The sequence below is a fragment of the Alligator mississippiensis genome, chromosome 8, assembly GCF_030867095.1.
Source record: "Alligator mississippiensis isolate rAllMis1 chromosome 8, rAllMis1, whole genome shotgun sequence".
NCBI classification, from domain to species: domain Eukaryota; kingdom Metazoa; phylum Chordata; order Crocodylia; family Alligatoridae; genus Alligator; species Alligator mississippiensis.
This window is the reverse complement of record NC_081831.1, coordinates 800,340-822,115: the sequence shown is the minus strand read 5'-3', so window position 1 is coordinate 822,115 and position 21,776 is coordinate 800,340. Positions and strand designations below refer to the sequence as shown.

Below are 21,776 nucleotides of genomic sequence, written 5' to 3'. Positions count from 1 at the left end.
GGCCCATGCGGGGAGACTGGAGCCTTCGACCCTTACCTTGTCCCAGCTGGTTTTGCAGAGAGGGAAGCATCCCAAAGTGCATCTGCCAGGCAGCTTGGGCAGTGCCAGGCCGTGGAGGAGCTGGTCCAGGTCGCTGGATGTGGTGCCACCTGCCCAGGTGCAGCCGTGTGCGCTCCTATCTGCCGCCCGCCGGGCCGGCCCTGCTTGCTCGGACCCTCTGCCGTCCTCCTGCCACGGGAGCGTGGCCCGGGCAGGGCCTGGCGCTGCGGTCGTGTCGCTCTGCTGTGTCCCGTCGGCTTCTTCCCGGAGAGGGGGAGCTGCAGGGTAATTTATGGCGTAGCGTGGAGCTGCGGATGGGAAGAACGTCTGCCCTTTAAATAAGTCATGAGGCAGGATCCCAGCAGCACAATTAGCCCCCTCCGTTAATGATTATTTATGGCACTGGGAATGCTTATTTAACCTGATGGTATTAAATATTAAACCAGATTGTAATATTTATAACTGCATCCACCACAAGCGGAGCCGCCACGTGGCGGAGGCAGGTCCAGCTGCGTGGCGCTCGGGGCGGGGGATGTAACACCCGGGCTCTGAGCGGCGGGCGCAGCCCTCGGCCACGCGGCAGGAGTCCGGCCCCACGTCACTACTGCCGTCATCCATCCCAGGCGCTTGTGGCCCGGGGGCACGTGGGCTTAGTGACGGCCAGTCTAGGCCACGTGCCACCAGGGTGCTCGGGTGCTGCGCTGATGCCCCTCGGGTGCTCTCAGCTCCGCACTAGCGATGCTCCTCCTGCCGCCCCGGTCACCGAGGGGCGCAGGTGTCATGGCCTCCCCAGAGCCACGTCTGTGTCCCAGTCGGGTCTGGGTGGGGGCCCGTGCGGAGGGAGCCTTGCTGGGACCCTGCATGAGGACGCACCCCCAGCTCCGCTCCACTCTGCGCCCCGTGCAAGGGCTGTGCGGCTGCGATGGATGCGCCAGGCCCCGGGACGGCGGCCGGGGACAGGGTCCGAGCGAGCGCTGCGGCCGCAGGGTCCCAGCCGAGCGAAAGACCTGATGGACTCGAGTTCACTTGCAATTGGAAAGTCTGCCAGCGAAGCAAACCATGTTATCGGGCTGCCGTGAGCCCAGAGCGCTGCTCCTCCGGCGCGTGTCTCGGGGGCCAGCTCAGCACCAGGTCCCGGTGCAGCCCCCTCCTCCAGCCCCCCTTCCTCCTCGCCACGGCCCCCAAAGCTCCTGAGCATTGCCCAGCAGGTGCCCTGACATGGTGTCCTGTCTGCAGCCATCTCTGCCCCATCCCACGCCCCTCCCCTGCCACCTCGGGGACCCAGCCAGCCCCGCGTCCAGTGCACGTGTGGCCCGTGTCCCACCCTGAGCCCTGCAGGTCCTGCCTAACCCCGAGAGGCTGCGAATGCCCAGGGGGCACGTGGGTGAGTCTGGGGGGAGCTGCACCTTTGCGGCAGGCAGGGAATGCATCGGGGCCGTGGGGAGCCCCGGAGGAGCCAGGGCAACGTGGCGAGGCCTGGAGGGAGCTCTGGTCCAGCGCTGTAATTAGAGGAGAAATAATTACCGCTGTGCAGGAAACCCTTGCACCACGTGGCCACGGCTGCGGTGGCCAGGGCACGGGCAAGGAGCCGGCGGGTGTCTGGGGCGCTGGTGCTTGGGGTCCTCTGTCCCCTGCTCAACGTGTAGGCGCCCTACGCAGAGCCACTGCGGGCTCAGGGGTGTCCCAAGTCCCTGGGAGTCCCCCCCACGTGGCTCCAGCTCCCCTGCACAGGGAGCAGCGAGATCGCCTGCCGGGAGCCCGGGGGTCAGCGCCGTTTGACCGCTGCCAGCACCGGCAGGTGTTCACATCTCAGCTGGAGCTGCAGGGCAGGTCCTGTCCCGGGAGCAGCCCAGAGTCGTGCCCGCAAGGAGCCGGGTTGCTGGTCCCGTCGGGCCAGGCCTGGGCACGCGGCGGGCTCCGCCGCAGCCTGCTGCGGATCAAGCGATGATGAAGGGGTCCGACCCAATGAGCAGACAGCCGCACTGACCTCATTTAGGATCCTAATCAATTTGCCCCCCACATGATTAATTGAGATGCTCGCCATTGATTTTCCGCGCGGCAGAGCGGCCGAGGTGGGATCTGCTGCGCTCGCAGCCCCAGGACGCCTCTGTGGTCCCCAGCTGCGCGACGTGTGCGGCCGCCGGCCCAGCCCCGCGCCGCGCCACCCGCACGACGTCCCTGCAGCATCCCCCACGGGGTGTGTGGATTTGGGGTCTGTGCCAACAAGCCCCTGGCCCTGTTTCACCCCGGTCCGTGCCACAGCCCCGCTCAGAGCCAGGGGCTGATCTCAAGCTCCTGTCTCAAGAGGCTTCCTAGCCAAGGAGGTTTTGCTCTCTACACCTGAATAAGCCCCTGGGAGCCCGAGAGCCGGCCCACGAGAGGGCATCTGGGAGCATTAGCATTGGCAAAATGTTCCTCCCGCTGTCGGCACCCCACCGGCAGCCTTGTCCTGGGGTTGTCCAGGGCCAGAGGAGAGCTTGGGCCTGTGATCGGTCTGGGAACGGGGCAGCACTTCACGCCTCCGCCTGCATCTTACTACGGTGGGCATCCTCTGCTGGGCACGGGCCGGCCGGGGGCAGAGCCGGAGCAGGGGGCGAGGGGCTTCTTGCGGGTGACTGGGAAGGGTTTGCAAGCTCAGTCGCTGAGCAGAGGCCTTGGGCCTGGGCTGCTTCTTGCAGAGCCCCAGTTCCTTCCTGCCTTGCTCTCTGCTCCCGCGAGCAGGAAGCACAAGGCTTCGGCATCCAGCTCCCAGGCACGGATTCACAGGGCTTTAGGGCTGGAAGGGACCTGGTGAGACCACCATGGGCAGGAGAGACTGCAGGGGGTCAAATAAGCCCAGCAAGGCATGCATCCAGTCTGCTTTTGCAGAGCTGCAGGGTTGGTGCCTGCACCACCGCCCCGCCAGGAGTCTACTCCAGTCTGGTCACACGAACTAAGAAGTTTTTCCTTATATCCAGTGTGAAACCTTCTTCTAGGAGTTTAGGACCGTTGCTCCTGGTTTTCCCCTGGGGCGCTTTGGTGAATAGTTGTTCACCTGACCCTGATGTTCTCCCCTGATATATTTGTAAGCTGCCACCAAATCCCCCCGAAATCTTCTCTTTTCTAGGCTGGACAGCCCCGTATCTGTCAGCCTGTCCTCGCATGGCTTGCTCTTCAGGCCTCTAATCATGCGCGTGGCTCTTCTCTGGACTCTCTCGAGCTTCTCCGTGTCCTTCCTGAAGTGCGGCGCCAGAACTGGACGCAATACTCCAGCTGCGGCCGAGGAGAGCGGGAGCATCGCTTCCGGAGGCTTGCTGGAGATGCATCGGTTGATGCGTGCCAGCGTGTTGTTCGCTCTGCCGACTGCAGCATCGCACTGGTGGCTCGTACTCATTTTATGGTCAGTGATGGCCCCCAGGTCCTTTTTGGACGTGGTGCTGGCTAGTGTAGCCTGGATGTTTGTTGTGGACTTTTCCTCCCCAAACACTTCTCGGTGTCGAACAGCATCTGGCTCTGGTCCGCCCGTCTCGCTCGTCTGTCCGGGTCTGCCTGGATCGCCAGCCTACCCTGAGGCACGGCTGCACCTCCCCACAGCTTAATGTCATCGGCAAACGTTGCCAGTGGGCTTTTCACCCCCATCCAGATCACTGATGACGATGTTGAAGAGCAGCGGTCCAGGTACCGAGCCCTGGGGGACCCCACCGGCCACCACCCACCAGGTCGACATAGATCCGTCCGTTAGTACTCGCCGGGTCCGACCCCGCAGCCAGTTTCCCACCCATCTGACCCTTGAATTGTTGAGCCCTTAGTCCCCGGGTTTTATCCTTGAGAGCCTCATGGGACACCAAGTCAAAGGCCTTCCTAAAGTCCGAGTACATGACGTCGACCTCATCTCCCTTATCCAGGCGGGGAGTAACCTGGCCGTAGAAGATGAGGTTCAGCAGAGATGACCTACCCGGGACAAAATCGTGCTGGCCGTCATTCGGGATTTTGCCTTCTACTAGGTTATCGCGTATGGGCTCCTTGAGGAGTTTCCTGGGATTGAAGTCAGGCTGCAGTCCCCTGGGTCCTCTCTCCTCCCTTCTTGAAGACGGGCACAGCACCGGCCCTCTTCCAGCCTGCTGGGACCCTCCTGAGCGCCACAAATTCTCCAAGAGTTCGCCAGCGATCCCGCGTTGACTTTGGCTGGTTCGCTCAGCGCTCTCGGACGGAGTTCGCCCGGTCCTGCTGACTTACAGAGACCCAGCCTCTCTAGCTGTGCGTTCGCCAGCTCTACATGGGCGGTTGGGAGGGCATCGTCCCTGCTGTGACTATTCTGCGTCATATTTGTATTCGGCAGGTTATCGTTCTTCGACTGGTCCAAGCTCTCGCTCAAGGAGCCCGTCTTGCTCCATTGCAAGGGCCTGGCCCAAGTCTCAGGCTCCTCTGCAACATCTGGAGCTGGCGGGGGTGGGCAACGCACCCGCTGCTCGCCCCAGCTCTGCCAGCCGGGGAAGGGAGATGCCAGCTAATGTCCTGGGAGGGCTGGGCCGCCGGGCAGGCTTCCCCCAGGCATGTTCCTCGAGTGCAGATTTGAGCCATAAGAGCTGGTCCGAGTGAGCTGTACCCCCGCAGGCCCTGGCAGAGCCCTGGGCTTCTGCTCCTCTTCCCCCATGACCCAAGCTACGCGCCCTAGGACCCCCGGCGGCCGGGCTGAGCTGTGGTGAGGGGAAGCACCGTGTGCGGGGCCTTGGTGACGGGGCACTGTGACCAGCGGCTCTGAGTCCCCAGGGTGGCGGGGACAGCCCTGCCCATCACACCCCGCGGGCACGAGTCGCTCCCACCGTCGGTCATCCTGGCACCGAGTCTGCTTCCTGCTCCTCGCTCGTTTGCACAGAGCCGCAGCTCCCGCAGCACCTGCTCCTACGGCCTCCCCGGGAGGAGCTCTGCCCGCCAGCGCCGTGCCCAGCATCCCGGGGCTTGTGCCCCCGCCGGCCCTCGCCGCGCCGCGCCGCACCGTCTCTAGCAGCATGCGATGCCCCTTGCTCCCAGCCCCCCAGGTGTGACCGGGGTGGGGCGCGGCCGGGCACTAGCACCTGCCCGGACGGACGGAGCCAGCGACTGGGCTTTCCTCTGCTCTCGGTTGCGCCTGAGATTTCTCTTTCTTAGAAGAAGGGCGAGAAATGACATAGTACCTTCAGCGAAAGCCTCTCCCCTTCCTCCAGCCGCGCTCCTGCCATTTACATTAAGGGCTATAACGGGCTGGAGTAAATGGAGCAGGTTTGCAATTAGTTTTCAAAGTACTTATCTCATTAAAGTAAATGAATTATTGATTTAGTGACACTCATGCTTTTAGCGAGCGGCACCGTGCCATCACCACGCTGTTCCCTGGCTCGCCGAGGCACCGGCCGGTGCAGGCAAACCTGCTTTGTGGGGAGTTTTCGGTTTTTCTCTTTTAATTTCTAATATTCCCTGCCTGCGACCTGGCTCTGGGATGGGAGCGGGCAGCCCGGGGTGCAGGAAGGTGGCCTGGCCATGGGCTTGTGGGGGTCCTGCTGGCACATGCAGGCGGAGCTGGCATGCCGGCCTGGGGACGGACGGCGCTCACGAGGGTCTCTGCGATACTCCTGCCCGCCTGTTCCTGGAGCGCCCGGCAGAGAGGGGAGCGGGGACGCTGCCCGCGAGTCACCCGGTGCTGGGCAGGACAAGAACAGAGGCTGGATGGTACCGGCAGTCGGGGCCCAGGGCCAACCCTGTCTCCTTGGCTGGATGACCGGGGCCGCGGGCAGCCCGCGTGCACGTGGCGGAGGGCCGGGCCGTGCCACGCCGCGGGGTGAGAAACGCGGGCGGGGAAGGAGCTCGAAGCTGCTCCGCCGGAGCCAAGCGCCTGTGGCTGAACGTGCGGCCCCTCCGCAGCCAGCTGCTGACTCATCTCGTTACACAGAGATTGAATCGCTCCCGTAAGATGAAACGCCCCACGGCTGGGAAGCTGCTCGCTCCAGCCACCGGCCTCCTCTCCCGCCCGGCCCAGCACCCCAGGCCGCCCCGCAGAGGGGCTCAGGAGGCAAGCGCAGGGGTCCTACCTGTCCTGATGCCTGGGGTCAGGCATCCGCCCGCCCAGCCCCACGCCCCGGCCCGAGGTGACGTGGCTGCCTCGGGTCCCGTGGACCCCCGCCACCGTGCACGTGGCTCCCACCTCTGTAGGGACAGCTCAGGACAGGCCGGGAAGGATCCAGGGGTCGCAGGTAGCAGTGAGCCCCCAAGCCGGGACCTTGGCCCCGGAGGTGGCCCCTTCAGCAGCTTGCTCTGAGCTGGCTCGGGGCCGCTACAGCCCTGGAGAGATGGGCACTGCACCCTGTGTGCCCTGGGGCTGCTGCAGCTCCGCCGTGCCGGCTGGCGCCGCGTGGTAGTCCGGCGGTGCCCCCCCGCCCTGCAGCGCTTCCCAGGGAGGTGTACCATGACTGTCACGCTGGCCCCAGCTCCGGGTGCCACGGGGGCTGACGGGCATCCCTTTGCAAGGCATCTCTGGTCGGCTCTGCTGGCACCGATGGGCTGCCTGCAGCTGGCAGTGCTGGGGGGCCCGAACCCGAACCCGAACTCCTGTGCTCAGCAGCTGGAGAGGGCTCTGACTTGCCAAGCCAAGCCCCGCTGGCTGCAGCACCTCTCTGTGTGGACGCAGCACGTCCTGGCCCCCCGAGCCTGCCCGCAGGTGCTGAGCGCTCTCAGGACCGGGCAGCACCCGCCAGCCCCGGTGCCAGCTCAGCCGGGGGCAGCGCCAGCCTCCACCTGCCCTCCAGCCGGCACCTGGAAGAGCTGCTGGGAACGTGGCATTTTTTATCTTCCCTCTGTTCAAACCCCCTTCTCATTTAATTAAAAGTGTTGACACCGCGCCTGGTCATCCTGCCCGCCAGAGAGCGCGGCAATAAATTAAACATTACACCTTTAATGGCCCATAAAGAAATATTCACTGCTGCTTATGTATATAGGGATATAAATAGAGAGGGCTGTGGGGGAGGGCCGGGGTATTATTTTTCCTCAGCCAGATAATCTTTGCTAATGAATTTAATTAAAAGCCAAATTAATTTTGGAGCTGGGGGGAGCGGGTTGGAGGCTCCCGTTGGAGCTGGTGGGGAGGCGGGTGCTGCCCCGGGGGGATCAGGCGGGCGCCGGCTCCCCGGAGCGCGTGCCCACGCATACCGTGGCTGAGCTCCCCCACTCCTACCCCCGTGGCTGCCCACCCCCTTCTAGCGAGAGAGGATGCCGGGATCGGGGGAGAGGGAATCCCGATCGCCCGCCAGCGTGCGTGGAAGCTGGACTGATCCCTGCCTGGCTGCTCATTCCCATACAGACCTGCTGCTTCCCCCTGGGATCCACCCTTGCCCTCCTGTCGCATGCCCGGGGGGCGGGGGCGGTCCTGGATGCCCGACCCAGTGCCCAGGGCAGGGAGCAGGGCTGGAGGGCCCCGGGAGGGAGGCTGACCCTCTCCCCACAGCCAGGCTGGATGGGAAACGAGGACGCGCGGCACTGCCAGGGCTGGAAGTTGGGCTGAGGCTGCAATAGGAGCCATCAGCTCCTGCAGTGAAAGCTGTGCCCCACCGTGTTTCTCAGCGGGGCTGCAGGTGGCCTGAGCCCGATCTCCAGCGCGCTGCCTGCGTCCAGCCCGCTGAGGCCTGGGGGAGGCCGTGGAGGAGGCTCTCGTCCCCAGCAGGCCACGTCCTCGGGACACGGCTGGGGGATACCTCGGCCTTCGGCCGCCGGCGCCTGGCAAACGTGCCTAGCTGGGCTCGAGCTTTCCGGAGGGTTTTTATCATCAGAGCGCTAATGGAAGTCAGCACCAGCCTAATGAGCTGTGTTCCTCCATGAATCTGATTCACTGAGGCAGGAATTACCATAATTGATTATCCCGCTGCGCTGCCGAGAGCCGTGTTTGCTAACACCAGCGCCTGGGAATCACTTCCCTTCCTCCCACGGAGGAGTCTCCGTCGTGGCCCGCGGGGCCGAGGGGCCGGGGTCTGCGCCACGTGCTGGAGCAGTGCCGGGCCAGGCGCGCAGCTGCCCTGTGCCTGCAACCTGCAGGGCATGGAGCAGCCTGGCGCACGCCCCAGGAAGCCGGCTGGGTGCTAGCGCGTGGCACGGGCTCTTCTGGGCTCCGCTCCGGTGCTGGCCCCCAAATCCACCGCTCTCCTGGGCTGCTTCCCACCCTGGCCATTGCCCTGCAAGTTGGCAGCACGGCCCTTTCCTCCCTGCTCCAGCTCCTGGAGTCAGGGGATTGCTGGAGACTTCCAGGTCGTGGCTGTAAAGGAGAGGCTCTCGGCCCTCGCGGCTGCAGGGAAGAGCTGGGAAACTTTTCAGCCAAGGGCTAAGAAACCGGGGGGGCAGCTGGAAAGAGCTCGCGCTTCTTGTCTGGAAGCTGAGTGCAAGCACCGCTTTGCGGGGGTTCGGTGATGTGCATGGAGAGGTCTGGGGCTGGGAGAGGGGAGGCGGGCAGGCCGGCCCCGCTCCAGGCTCCTCTCCGCACGCGCCGCCCCAGCTGCCAGGGTGCTCCCGCGCCCCACGCGCCAGCGCTCGACGCCCTTCAGGAAGGAGGCTGGTGCCAGGCTGCTGCCAGGGGAGCTCGTGCCCTGGGTGGCCGCGAGCTCGTAAGCAGGGCAAGCTTCCCAGAACTCGGAGGGAGATAATTCCTCCTATTCAGAGCCGCTGCCAGTCAATGAGCGAATGGCATTGACTGTAAGCAAGTTAGCGGTAATGAGCATTGATTTTGATTCTTCCTCCTCTCTCTTTCCTCAGCGAGACCAGCGTGAGCGCCGCAGGGGACCGTGGCTGAACAACAGGTACCAACACTTCCCTTCTCGGGCTCCGCGGAGGGCGGGGGGATCGCCTCGCAGCGCCCGGGGTTCCCCAGCGGCGAGGCTGCGGCAGGGCTGGAGCCGGCGCTGGTGCTTCCTCCAGGGCCAAGGGCATGGCTGCAGCTGGGTTTGGCTCCTAGCACCTGTCCTGCTGGCACAGCCCCCCCACGCCTGCTCTGGCCAGGTCGGTGAGGCTCGACCAGGGTGCCGCGAGAGTTCAGTAGGAGTCCAGCGTCGCCACTGTGCTGCCCCGCTGGGGCTTTGCTGGGGTCTTTGCAGCACTCATGTTTTCCGTAGTCCAAAAGCGGAGCTGGCACCTTCCACGGGGCTGGAGTTGAGGACGGCCCAGGACTGCTGGGCTTGGGGCTCAGCGTCCAGGGGGCCGGTGGGGCCTGGGGCTCTGCCGGCTGGAGAAGGGTGGCACGTGTGCGGCATGCTCCCCTGCCTGGTGCAAGGAGCACCCCGCGGCTGCCCCCAGCTTTCCTGGCCGGTGCCTCCAGGTGCAGGGCTCAAACGGGGTGGGTATCCAGGGGCAGGCCTGGCCTCAGGAGGGGGTCTGCACTGCTGGAGGCATGCCGACGTCTGGTCACACCGCGCGTCTCCCCCAGCCCGCGCCGCTCGGGGTCGCTCCCTGCGTCTTGGCGAGGGCCCGGTCTGCCGTCTGCGGGAACGAGGCCCCTGGACAGCACCTGGGCTCCGGGTGACACGTGCCTCTGTCCAAAATCACGATGGGCCGGACTGCCCCTGCATCCGCCAGCCAGCCTGTCTGCAGGGGCAGGTGCAACAAAGGCTCGGGCAGGCTCCCGGGGGCACGCAGCTCTCCAGAGAGCCCGGTGCAGAGGACAACGGCCTGACTTTGCTGGGGACCAAGGCCTCTCCGCATCCCGGGGGAGATACGGCAGGACTGGCATGCACAGCGCACCCACACGGCACTGCATGCGGGGTCATCCTGTCAGCGAGGCGAGCACACGGGGACTTCTCCGGCCGATGGCAGCCTGGGTTGCCTGCAGTTCCTCCTGCGCTGTGACCCGCCGGGGGGTTGCAAGCATGCGCTTGCCTGGCAGCAGTCCTTAGTGGTGCGTGGCAGAGCAAAGTCTGGTGCAGCCAGCCGCTGTGAGGCTGGGCAGGACGGCTCTGTCCCCGGGAGCCTGCAGCCAGGAGCGCGGCAGTGCCCAGCAGGCAGAGCGGCAAGCCGGAGGGTGAAGGGGGGCAGGAGCGAGATGGGGAACGAGCCCTCCCACGGCTGCCGGCCTTCGGGGCTGCTCCGTGAGTGTTGCTGCGTCCACAGGAAAGGGGAGAGGTGCGGGAGAGAGGATGCCGGGGTGGATGTTGCTGGGAGAACAGAGGCACAGGCCAGCCTGGGGATGGCAGGAGGCCTGGCAGAGCGCCCTCCAAGCACACCCGCAGCCTTGGTTGGGAAGGAAGAGCCGGCAGAAGGATGCAAGGTTGGGACAAGGAGCCGGTGGCCGTGCACAGGCAGGATGGGGCAGAGCCGAGGGCAGCAGGGCCGGGGCGGCGTTCCAGGCATCAATGGTCGTCGCCAGAGGACGAGCCTTGGCCAGGCGAGCAGGCGGGAGAGCCACGTGGTCACGAGACCTGGCCTCAACCTGCGTGTGCCGGGCTCTTGGGAGGGGTGGCCCAGGGACGAGCGGGGCTGCGAGGAGAAGCAGAGACACGGGGGGCACCTGGAGAGACCCGGCCTGGGGCCCTCGTACATGGACAAGGACCTAGTAGAGAGGGCGGCATGGGTGGTCATCTCTGTGCTCACAGCCAGGAGCTCCTGAGACAAGGCATAGTTCACGGGCACCCCCGCGGCCCCGAGGCACGGCTGCGGGCTGGAGCAAAGCGCTGGCAGGGATGGTGCAGCTCACCCGCGTGCTCCTTGCTGCATGGTGGGGTGCGTGTGAGCCCTTGGTGGGCCCTGCTTTGGCCCGCTGACAAGCACTGAGGGCCCAGCGGGCTGCGATGGGTTGCAGAGGGCACGTCTCCCCAGGGGCTAGTTACCACAGGGCTGGCCAGGCACGCCGGTCTCGGACAGTCATTTGTCACGGCTCACTGAGTTGTTGTCACGGCTCATTGACTGCGCTGGAGCAAGGTCGCAGCCCAGAGCTCGGAGCAGGCGGGAGCATCCGACCTCTGCTCGGACTGGTGGCTTCTTCCAAGTCATGGGTGGGAGGGCGTGCGAGCGGGGGCTGGCACCGGCACCACCGCAGGGATTGATGGCACGGGCTGGGCTGGGAGAGGGCAGGCACGTGGCACAGGGACACGAGGCATCAAAGCTGCATCTTTCCTTGTCCTGCAGGAAGCAAACTGCCCCCAGTTCAGGCACCCCCTCCCCCCAGCAACAGCAAGGACAGGCCACGTAAGCCTTAAGCCACGTGGTTTTGAGGAGGTGGTGCACACGCATGCGCTTGTACTATGTGTGCATGCCGTTGTGCCCATGAGCTGGGTGTTCACACGCGAGCAGCCCCCTGCCTGGGGCATGACCAGCCTCTGCCTGCCAGCTCCTCCAGTCCTGCTGGTTATGGGCAACCCGCGTGTGCCTGTCCTCTTCCGGTGCCAGGGCTGTCCGGGGTAGAGCCATGCGCGAGGGTGCCCAGTGCCAATGACAGTGTTCCCGTGGCTGTTTGTGCAAAGCTCTCTGCAACACCATTGCAAACTGTGTCTCTTGCCTGTTTTCCATCGCGGTTGGTGAAAGCTCTTGTGCAAAGCAGAGTCCTCGGCGCCGTGCTGGGGCTGAGATGGGTGGACTCGTGCAGACAGCAGTGGGGCACCAGGTGTCTGTGCAAAGTCTTGTGTCTTGCCACTGCCACGGCCTGCGCCTGCTGGGATGGGGGCCGCAGCAAGGGTGCCCAGCCTGGCCCTCCCTCCCATGCCACTTCCACGGCACAGCCATGCTCTGGAGCAGCAACATCTGGCCTGGGCAACGGCTCTTTCTTGAGGCCCAAAATGAGCTGAGAGGAGCAAAGGCAGCGCAGCCAGACAGGGGTTTCTCCTCCAGTTGGCCTGCTCCGGTACGGGAGGGTTTGCGTGGGGCACGGCAGGACGGGAGCCCTGGGGCTCAGTCCTTCAACGCAGCAGCATCTCCTGCAGTGCCTGGGGCTTCTGCAACCCAGTGGCCTGGGGGCTGCTTCCTGCACGTGTGGGGATGGGAGTGCTGGACTGCGCCATGCAACCCCAGTGACCTCTCCTGCCCTGCCTGGCCCTTCCCTGCTGCTGCCCGCGGCCTCTCTCTCCTCCGTCTTGCAGCTTTGCAGGTGATGCAGGAGGACGTGCCCAGCAAGGCTGTTGCTGGGCACTGCTGTGTGAGCCCCACGGGGATGCCCAGGAGGCTGGTGTGCCATTTGGTGCCGCCTGTGAGACTATCGCTGGGAGCCTTGGACAGTGGCTCCCAGCTGGGTCTTGCTTCTACCCCTCTTCCCTGGATCTGCCCCTCCAGCCGCAGGTGGATGCCAGGCCCCAGGAGCGGGCACGCTCCAGGAGGAAGGGGCACCGTGCGGATGCGGGGAGACTGAGCAAGAAGCTCCCTCTGCTCCCCTGGACCCAGCCAGGACCCCAGCCGACATCCTCCTGCCCCGCATCCCTCTTGCCCCCCAAAGCACCCTCTGCTCCACGCTGGGCTGGGGCAGGGGCCAAAGCCTCTCCGCTTTTCAGGCCCCGGTGGCTCTTCTGCTTTATCACCAGCTCCTGGTGCTGAATTATTGAGTGTGTTGTTTCGTTTTATTGCTGTGCTGGAGGCACGGCGCCTCGCCCCGGGGCCCCAGAGACCCATCGTGCCCGCTCCCTCCTTCGCCTGCCTGGCCTCTGATTTATGTGCTCCTCGCACCCGCGCCTGGCTTGCTGCGCGGGGGTCCTCGTGCTGCCTGCGTCGTGGGGCCTGCGGAGCTCCTGCTGCGTCTCCAGAGCAGGGCGGAGGTGATGAGCGGCGCAGACAGGTGGTCCCGTGTGCTCGGGGCAAAGTGGGCACATGGTAGCCTCATCACGGGCACAGCGGGCAGCAACAGGCGCTGCTGGGTCAGCCGGCGGAGGGCGGCACAGCATGGGTGCAGCGCGAGAGCTGGACCGCACCGGTGCAGAGACTGGCGTGCCCCTCTGCGCGTGGGCATGGCACTCACGGCTCCTGGTGCCGGTCCCTGTCTTTCCCCTGTCCTCGCTCGCAGCCTCGGGCATGGCTTTCCTGCCCAGTGCCTCGGTTTGTCCTCCTGCAGCATGGGAAGCCCACGGCGGGGTCTCTATGACTGCCAGGCTCCAACCCCACCCGGCATTGAGGCCCTCATCCTGAGCAGGGACCCCTCCCACAGCCACGCGGGCGAGGAGCCACTCTTGCAATGTCTTTGCCCCAGGGGGAAGGCAGCGTGGCCACCCCAAGCCAGGGCTCACGTCCTGCATGCTTGGATGCAGCCAGGCCAGCCCCCGCGGCGCGTGCTGCGCAGCCCTGGGAGGTGCCAGGGGCATCAGCAGGGGCACAACCCGGCCCCTCCGGAGCAGGAGGAGCCCCCCCCCCAGCAGCAGCCAGCGCGGCGGGAGCCGGCTGGCACCTCGCAGGTTAATTGCGCGAGCGGCCGATTCCCTCATTGACAGGGGAGCTGGAAAACTGCTGAGGCAGGACATCCGCGGCACGGCGTGGCGTGTCAGCACGGGAGCCTCCGCGCCCGCTCCCTGCCACGCGGCCCTGCCTGCCCCCCACCAACCTGTGCGCTCGCCCCCCGTCCGGCTGCTGGCCTCCCTCCGGACTTGCGCTCCCGGCTGCGCCGCGCTCCCCGCCAGCCGCGCTCTGCCTCTGCCTCTGCCTCTGCCTCTGCAGGAGGAGCGGCTCCAGCCTCTCTTGGCCTCTTTCCTCTTCGAGACAACAGAGGGGATTTATTTTTCGGTCCCTCCCTGCTTTGCACCGCTGAGCGAGCTCCCCTGCGACAGCTCCCTTCCCCCTGCCCGGAGCAGGCTCCTCTCCCCGGCCCTCGTGTCCGGAGGCAGACAGCGCCGGCGCGTCGGACCCCGATGGCCAACCCCAGAGCGCGTGGCGGCCCGCGGCGAGCGACCGAGCAGTGCCAGTGAGGGACGGCCCGGGCCAGCCGAGGAGCCCTGGGGGCCACGAGACCGCCGAGGAGCACGTCCCGGCTGCACGCAGCGCCCGGGAGCCCCACGGCCCACTGCCCGCTTCTCCCCGAGGGAGCCCCTGCCTGCCCCTGCCGCCAACATGATGATGTATTTCTGGGTAGGTACCGCCCCGCGGGGCTTCTCCCCTCTCGTGGGGCTGGGGCTGGGGCACGGGCGCATCCCGCGGCTCCTGCTTTCGGCTGCGGGAACTTTGCTGCCTGCCAGGGAAATCCTCCCCTCCTCCAGGCAGCCGGGGAGGATCAGGTGTCTGCTCGCTGGAGACAGGCCTGGGGAGCCGGGAGAGGACCTGTGTCTCCCCTCCCGGGCAAGGGCAGCTCCAGCCTGGGGGCAGGTGTGAGCCGAGGGCCCCCGGGACGCCCTGACCCACGGCCTCTGGCAGGCACCGGGGAGCAGGCCGGTAGGCTCCCCGTGGGGGTCTCGCTGCAGCAGGCCCAGCCCCTCTCCCCGTAGCAAGAGGAGTTGGGGTCGGAGGGCAAGCGGCAGCGAGAAGCTGCATCGACCTGGGCTCTGCTGCCTGGCTTGCTCGTGCCCCGGGCGAGCCTGGCTGTGCTTGTGCCGGGGAAGGGGTCTCGGAGACCAGCGGCATCCAGGCGGAGGCAGGCAGCTGCCCGCTCTCTTCCCCCTGCGGCCTGGCACCTCCTCCCGAGGGGCTTGTCCCCCGGCTGCTTCCAAAGAGGCTGGAAGGGGCCCATAGGAGCCAGGAGCCGACCAAGAGCCTCGACATGCAGAGCCAGAAAGGGGGCATCGCCGCCAGCGTGGCACAGGAGCGGCACCAGCCAGGCAGGCCGGAGCAAAAGCAAGGCTGGGCAGAGCATCCCCGAACCAGCCTGGCATGGCCTGAGCGGGGGCTTTCCCCGTGCAGGGCGCTGCCGAGGGCAGGGGAGGTTGCAGGGACAGGGCTGCATTGGCCTGTCCCTCGTGCAGCCTGCCCCTCGGCCCAGGTGCTGTGCATGGGTCTCCGTGCCCCTGATGCCCGCTCTCCCGTGGCAGCCGTGGCCGTGCTGGGGGCTAGCTGCATTCCTGTCCTGTGGGCATCCCAGCCCAAGGGCTCTGCATGGGGGCATTAGGGGCAGGCACCTTGCCTGGCCCCAGCAGACAAAGGGAAGGGAGTTGCAAGGGGAGGGGGATTGCCCATTGGAGAGGCTCTCCAGCCTAGCCGTCCCAGGGGCTCAGGACCCATGCCACGGGAGAGCACAGCGCATCCAAAGCAGCAGGATGGGACCATGGCAGAGGGCCCATGGGACAGGGCAGAGGGAGCTGCGCATCCCGGGGTCTCTGTCCGGGCGGGCAGGGGGCCAGAGCAAGCGCTCCAGTGCCCTCAGGGCTCTCCGCAGGCCCTCAGGGCTTTGCTTTCCCAGCACCCTGAGGATGCAGGCGCTGGGCACGCAGCCGCCTCGTCATCCCTCCCCGGGAGCCGCAGGGAGAGGCCCCCGGTCCTGCTCTGGCTGCAGCAGCCGGGCCGGCGCGGGCTGGGGCGGGAGGGGTTTGCTCCAGAAGTTTACAGCCGCGCGGGGTGGGTGGACGTGCTGGTGGGAGGGCTCCCGTTCCTGAGCCACGTATTGTTCGGGCCACAAAGGGGAGCAGCTGCAAAATGCAAGCCGTGGGGCCACGGTGAGGCCTGGCTGCGGCTCCGGAGCTGGCCGGGGCAGGGGTGTCCCTGTCACGCGGTGCAGAAAGCCCAGGGGCTGGCTTCCTTATGCAGCGGGCGTCGTGGTCACCCTGGCAGGCTGCTCGGGAACTGCCACCATGCCTGGCAGAGATGCCAGGGCAAAGTGTCTTCAGCGTAACAGCAGTTGCTGGTGCCTTGATAAGTGCGGTGGAGGCAGGAGGTGTCTGTAATGATTGCAAAATGGGGAGCCCGCGGAGCTGGGTGGGCGCAAACGTCCTGTCTGTGCATGTAAAGAGCTGGGTACCGAGGCCGCGGTGCCAGTGCTGGAGCTCCTCCTGCCCCTGTGCCCATGCAGCTCCGTGGCGCCTGCCCGCTCATCCCGTCGGCTTCCTGCCACCTCAGCCACGTGACTGGCTCCGTCATTCGCTGTCCTGCACATGCACACGCAGTCTGCCCCCCCGGGACAGCAGGTGACCCCACGGGGATGTGCCAGCCCCTCTCCCATGCTGCACGCACTAAGGGGCTGACTCTAGACTCCTGTATTCAGTGCACCCCTTGGCTTGCATGGCCTGACCCCTGGCATGCTAGCGCAGCGGGCATCGAGGGCTGGGCACTCTCCCGTCCTCTCCAGGGTGCAGGAAGGGAGGGAGAGAAGAGCAGGGAAGGAGTCCACGGTGCCGGTGCCCACGGGGTGCCTTGCCCATGGGAGCTGAGGGCTGGCAAGGGCAGGGGCATTGGGGGTGGGGAAGGTCAGGGGTGCTGAGCCCTGCGTGGGGCCCTGCCCCATGTCTTCCTACAGGCGGGTACTTCACTGACACCTCCTGTCACGGTGATGCTGGGGCAGAGTGCCAGGGCCCAGCACCCCTCGGTGCTCAGCCCACGCTGCCTCCAGGCCTGTGGGCTGTGCAGCACGAGATGCCCTGGTTCCCTGGTGGGCCGTGGGGCTGGGGCCTTCGCCCCAAGGTCAGGGGTCTTGTCCGGCGGTGGCGGCTGCCTGGGGTGAGGGCTCCTGCTGGGTGTTCCTGTCCGTGCCATTGGCGTGGGCCTGCGCCGGTGGGGAGGGGTCCGTCTCCAGCCCCCCTCCACCCGTGCAGCATTCGGGCAGTGTGGAGATGAGATGATATTTTCCCTGGTTCCCATTAAACTTTCATGCGCTTCCTCTGCATTCCTGCTCCCCTCGCTGCTGCCGCTGCCCCAGATCTTGGTCGCCGTCCAATGCGGTGACGTCACCGCTGCTTGCATGCTGCCCGTGACCGCGGAGCCCGGCTCCGGCCAGGGAAGGGGGCCCGAGTGGAGGAGGCTGCAGGGGTCTGGTGTCCGGTCAGCAGTCGGGAGTGCAGGGCAGTGCCAGGAAAGAGGCCCGCCACTCTTTGCAACCCCCCGCGTGCTGTTTGGGGTTGCTGGAGAGCGCTCGTGAGGGAGGAAGGAAAGGGAAGTGGTGCCACGGCGAAACAGAGGGGCTTTCCCCGTGGCTCTCTATGGGAGACCCGGCAGCCAGGCAGAGCCGCGAAGGCAGCTCCCAGGGGCTTGGTGCAGCCGCTCCGCTGGGCCAGGCGCAAGGGGCCTTCTCCTCCTCCCCCCCTGCCCCTCCACAGCTGCCAGCATCTGGGCCAGGCTGTGCCCCCCTCTCCTGCCACCTGCCCAGCGTGGCCTCCCCTCCCCAGCTCCCCTAATGCCGAGGCAGACACTGCCCCTGTCCCATGGCGAAAGGCATCCAATGTCCTTTCTGCGTCCTGCCCGCCTCTCCGCAGGCAAAGCAGCCAGCGGCGCTACAGCTCCCAGCACGCGGCCTCCCGTGCCGCCAGCTGCGTGCCCTGTCTCCCCGGGTGCATTTCGGTGGAGATGCTCTCCAGGAGCACCCTGCACTCAGCGGCGGTCAGGTACGGATGGGTGAGGAGCTGGGCACAGCACTGGCACGCTCCGTGTCTCTGAGCACGGCTGGACGGGCCGTGCGGACAGGCCCTGCACACGGGCATCTCCCACTGCGCCGGCCTAGCTCTGCCTGGGGCCCTTGTGTCAGCCCCTGCCCTGGAGTGCCAGGTCCCCGTGTCTGCAGGCGTGGGAAGCAACACTCGGGCTTCCTCTCCCCGGCAGAGCACCGTCGGTGCTGCCTTGTCCCAAAGCAGCTTGGAGCTGTCGTCAGCCCTTGTCTCAGTTCTTTACATCTACATCCAGCTCCTAATGAGCTTTTAATTAATGAAAGCCTTGGCTTCGGGGCACTCTGGAGTGGGCGGAGGGGAGGAAGAGACACCTGCGCTGCATCCTGGTGGCCGCGGGGTCTGCCCCTGCCTGCCTGCCGTGCCTTGCCCGTCACTCTGCGTGATGCCCAGGGGGACAGTCTCCCAGGGCCTGTGCCCCATCATCCGGACCCATCACCCGGGTCTGCACATGGCTTGACCAGCGCTCCCACCAGGATCCCCCTCTGGGACTGGCACCATGACCCGGAGATGCTGCAGGGGCAGGCGGAGCAGACCGAGGCTGACTGCAGCCATGCCGGGGCACGCACCCCTTTGCAGGCAGCATCTGGAGCCTGTGACTCCATGCGAGACACCCCGCTTGGTGCGCCTGGCACCCTCGGATGTGCACCCCGGGCAGCGAGCACGGCTGGCCCCGGAGGGAAGCAGAGGCTGAGTGACTTGACCAAGGCCATGCCAGGCACAAGTAGCAGAGGACGGGAAAGACCCCAGATGAGTCCCTGGCTTGGCGTCCTCCCGCTGAAGCTCTTGCCTCAAGCCTGACTTGCAAATACTTGCTGCAGCAAGGAGCCAGGCCGATGCCTCCCATAGCGCCCGGTGGAGACGTTACGTCTCCTGCTCCAGCAAGGCCCCAGGGGGCTGCCCTGCCAGGGCGGGGGCTGGCAGCCGGAGCAGCTCCTTCCTCCCCGCGCAGTGCCCAGCTCCCCGCTGCAGCAAGCAGAGCGCAGGGGCCTCCAGGGTGCATTCGGAGCCAGCAAACCCAGGGAACAGGAGTGCTAATACGTGGAAACGGGGGGGCCGCGCTGCGCCGCGCCAGGCCGCGCCGGCCCAGCTGTACAGAGCACCGCAGCCCTGCGCAGCTCCTGCCTCCCCGTGCCCCTGCCCTTTGCTTCCCTTCCTCAGATATTTATTAGGTTTAATTTTACTGGGACGCGGCTGTAAGTGAGACAGATGGGACGGGCTCTGTGCGCCTGGTGAACGCGTCTTAATTAAACAGATAAATAAACTTCCCTTCCAGGGAGACGGTGCTGGTCCCGGGGCTCTGCTGGGCTGCAGCACGAGCTCCTGGGGGGGCAGAGCCCCGGGAGCTCTGGGGAGCCGGCCCAAGGGCTTTGGAGGCTCTGGCCTGCAGGGTGTGGGCTCGAGGACGCTGCGTCTCGGCCAAGCTCGCGGGCCTGCTCGCACCCTCTGCTGGAAGCCTGCGGCCTGGCAGCCCCGGTCGCTGCCCGGTGCCCCGGGCAGGGCTGGCCGAGAAGCGGGAGCAGCCCTGAGCCAGAGCGGACTCGGCAGGGGGGATCGGCACCTTCCGGGCTGACTCAGTAAGGTCTATGGAGAGCACAAGCGTTTGCACGCTCGAGCTCACTTCATGAAGGGCTGCGAAAGCACGAGCACGGGGCAGTGTGTGACGTGGAGCAAGTGGCTTCGGTACCCAGGGTGGGAGGGGAGGGAGCCAGTGCTGACAAGCCAAGAGCCCATAGGGACAAGGGCTAAGCCAGGTAACGGGGCAAGAAAGTCCCTGCGGGAGCCGGACTTCCCCCGGCCCCGGCTGGGGGCACCGCTTGTCCCTGTTCAAACCGTTTCCTGCGGACAGCAATGCCAGGGTCTGCGACGGAGCATCGCGGCCGTGACCTGCATGTCAGGGCAGCGTCCATTCGTTCTTGCACGTAGAAATCGCCCGGTCTGTGCACCGTGGGCATGCGAGCAGGGGATGGCGTATGTTGGCAGTGGCGGGGTTGCACGTGAACAACCCCTGGATGTTTCACCCCCATCATCGGCTCCGGCGATGACGCGGCTGTGCTGATGTGGGGGCGCAGCGGGCACTGGGTCCGTTGCGAGGCCCGGTGCCTCGGTGAGGATGGGACGGAGGTGGCCTGTTGCTGTTTGGGGGGCAGCCAGGACAGGCTTGCCCCCATGGCTACCTGGAGACAGTCCTTTCCCAGGACGGCTTGGAGGTCATTAATGGTGTTAATGCACAGCCTTGCCCTAACGCTGCAGCCCGGCCACGTGACCTGGCTTTGCTGATTTGAGTGACTGCAGTTTGGGGGTCGGAGTGTAATTGTAGGAGCTCAGCGCGCTCCGAGCAGAGCTGGGGGACGCCAAACACTGCCGCAGTGAATGCCAAAGGCCCCGTGTCCTTTTGCTGTGGCTGGTGGGTGCATTGGCAGCTTAGGGTGAGAACGGTGGCAGGAAGGCAGCTGTGGCGGTCGCTTGGTTTCCGATTCAGTGTCCAGAGAGGACTGGCCGGCTCCGTCCTGCAGCAGGGACCCCTGCGAGGGGCTGGATCCAGGTGCCTGCAGGGATGGGGGGCAAGAGCCTGCCTGGCTCCCCTCTTCTGGGGGCATTGTGCCAGAGCAGGGGTGGGGAGCTGTGAGTGAGGCATGCCCACACATGCATGCCAGCCCCTGCCACTTAGGGGGACCCCAAGCTCCTTGGTCTTTCCTACCTGGACTCTTGCGCTGCCGCCACGAGACCCTGCAGGAGAGGCTTGTTGCACCAGGAAAGAGCATCCTGGAGTCGCTGCCATCCTGGGCACTCAGGGCCACGCGCGCCAGTCTGCATCCCCTTGTGCGTGTGGCCTGGCCATGCATCACACCACCGCATGGCATGGGCAGGAAGCACCAGGCGTGGTCCCCAGAGCCCTGTGACCCCACCGGAAAGCCCCAGTGCCCAGGGCCGGCGAGAGGGATCGGGCCGGGGCATCCTGAGGGCTTCCCCTCTGCACGCCCCGCGCGGGGTCCAGGCGGGCAGCTCTCCAGACCCCCTCCCCGGCAGACTTCGCTCTCGTCCCTGCTGCAGGCTGAGTCTGGGGCTGTCCGAGCGCCCAGCCCTCGCACGTCCCTTCCTGCCAGGCTCCCGGTCACCCAGGCCGGAGGCAGAGTGGGTGCACTGGAGGCCAGGGCTTCGCGCTGCTTTGCTGCAGGGGCTGGGGCCAGACGCATGCTGGGCACCCCGGGGAGCCTGCAGGAGCTGAGCTGGGGGCGTTTGGCCCGCGGGGCCACAGGGCAGTGTTGGGGCCCTTGCATCTCTGCAGGGCAGGTTAGTGTTGGGCTCCTGGCATGGTGCAGCCTGAGCACAGGAGAGCGGTGGTTGTCCAGCCTGGAGGGGAGGGAGGCAGAGCCCAGCGGGTCCGTGCGCCGGGGATTGGGGGCTGCCTGGCTGAGTGAGGGCAGGGGGTGCTTTTGCCATTGCAAGGGCAGTCTGCCCATGCCATCGCTCTGGGTGCTCGTCTCCCCTGTCTGCAAACCAACCCCCCACGAGAAATACATCCACTTCCCTGTGCCCAGCGCCCACAGACGTGCTCGGGACGTGCTTTCATCGGCGCTGCTTAGCCCCCTTCGGTCCCGGGAGACAGGTTCTGCTGCCTGGGGCCGGCGGCGGATCTGTGCGTTGCCTGCCGTGTATCTGCAGCAAACCAGAACCAGCGCGGACGCACCGGGACACTGCAGCACGGCTGCGTCTGGGGATGCTCAGCATGGGGCTGCTCGCGGGCTGGGGGCTCGCGGGGACACGCGGAGCCCGCGGCAGCTGGCACAGCCCTGCCCTTGGCCCTGATGGCACCTGACGCTGAGCTCTGCCGGCACCAGAATCCTTCGCCGGGGACGGAGGATCTCCGCGCCGGCGCTGCCCAGGCAGAGATCCCCTCCTGGGCCCGTTGCAGGGGAACCCCAATGTGAGGAGCTGCGCCAGCCCCAGGCCCAGCCTTGTCCGGGCTTCAAATAACTGCAGTGGCTGCAGAAGAGGCAAGGGCCAGGCCAGGAGGGGCTGGGCTGTGTAGGGCCCGACACGCCTGTCTCTCCTGCATGCACACACGTGCACACACGCAGGCACACGGGTGTCACCGCGCTAGCTGGGAGAGCCGTACACGTGTGATTGGTTTGGGGACCATCTGCTCTGACAGCGGCAGTCCAGGAACCAAACTCCACGTGTCTGAACCCAGGCCAGGGGCAGTGGGAGCCCTGCCGAGGTGAAAGCCAAAGGCCCCGTCTGCTTTTGCTGCGGCTGGTGGTTGCGTTG

The 21,776-nt window shown here is 66.2% G+C and overlaps 1 protein-coding gene across 9 annotated transcripts in view; it reads left to right on the top strand.

Annotated features, from left to right (window-relative positions):
* RBFOX3 (RNA binding fox-1 homolog 3) overlaps positions 1–21,776 on the top strand; it is a 200,936-nt gene that overhangs the window by 149,096 nt on the left and 30,064 nt on the right. For 5 of the 9 annotated variants that reach the window (XM_059731946.1, XM_059731948.1, XM_059731943.1 and 2 more), the window contains one exon: positions 8,785–8,828. The exons of 1 other annotated variant lie outside the window; for it this stretch is intronic. Coding sequence is in view for 3 of the 8 variants with exons in the window: in XM_059731939.1 (XP_059587922.1) it covers positions 14,038–14,055 (18 nt within the window). In the remaining 5 variants the exon portion in view is untranslated. Of the gene's footprint in view, positions 1–8,784; positions 8,829–13,624; positions 14,056–21,776 lie in introns of those variants that run through there. 3 more of the 9 variants (XM_059731939.1, XM_059731941.1, XM_059731942.1) reach the window with 3 other exon arrangements.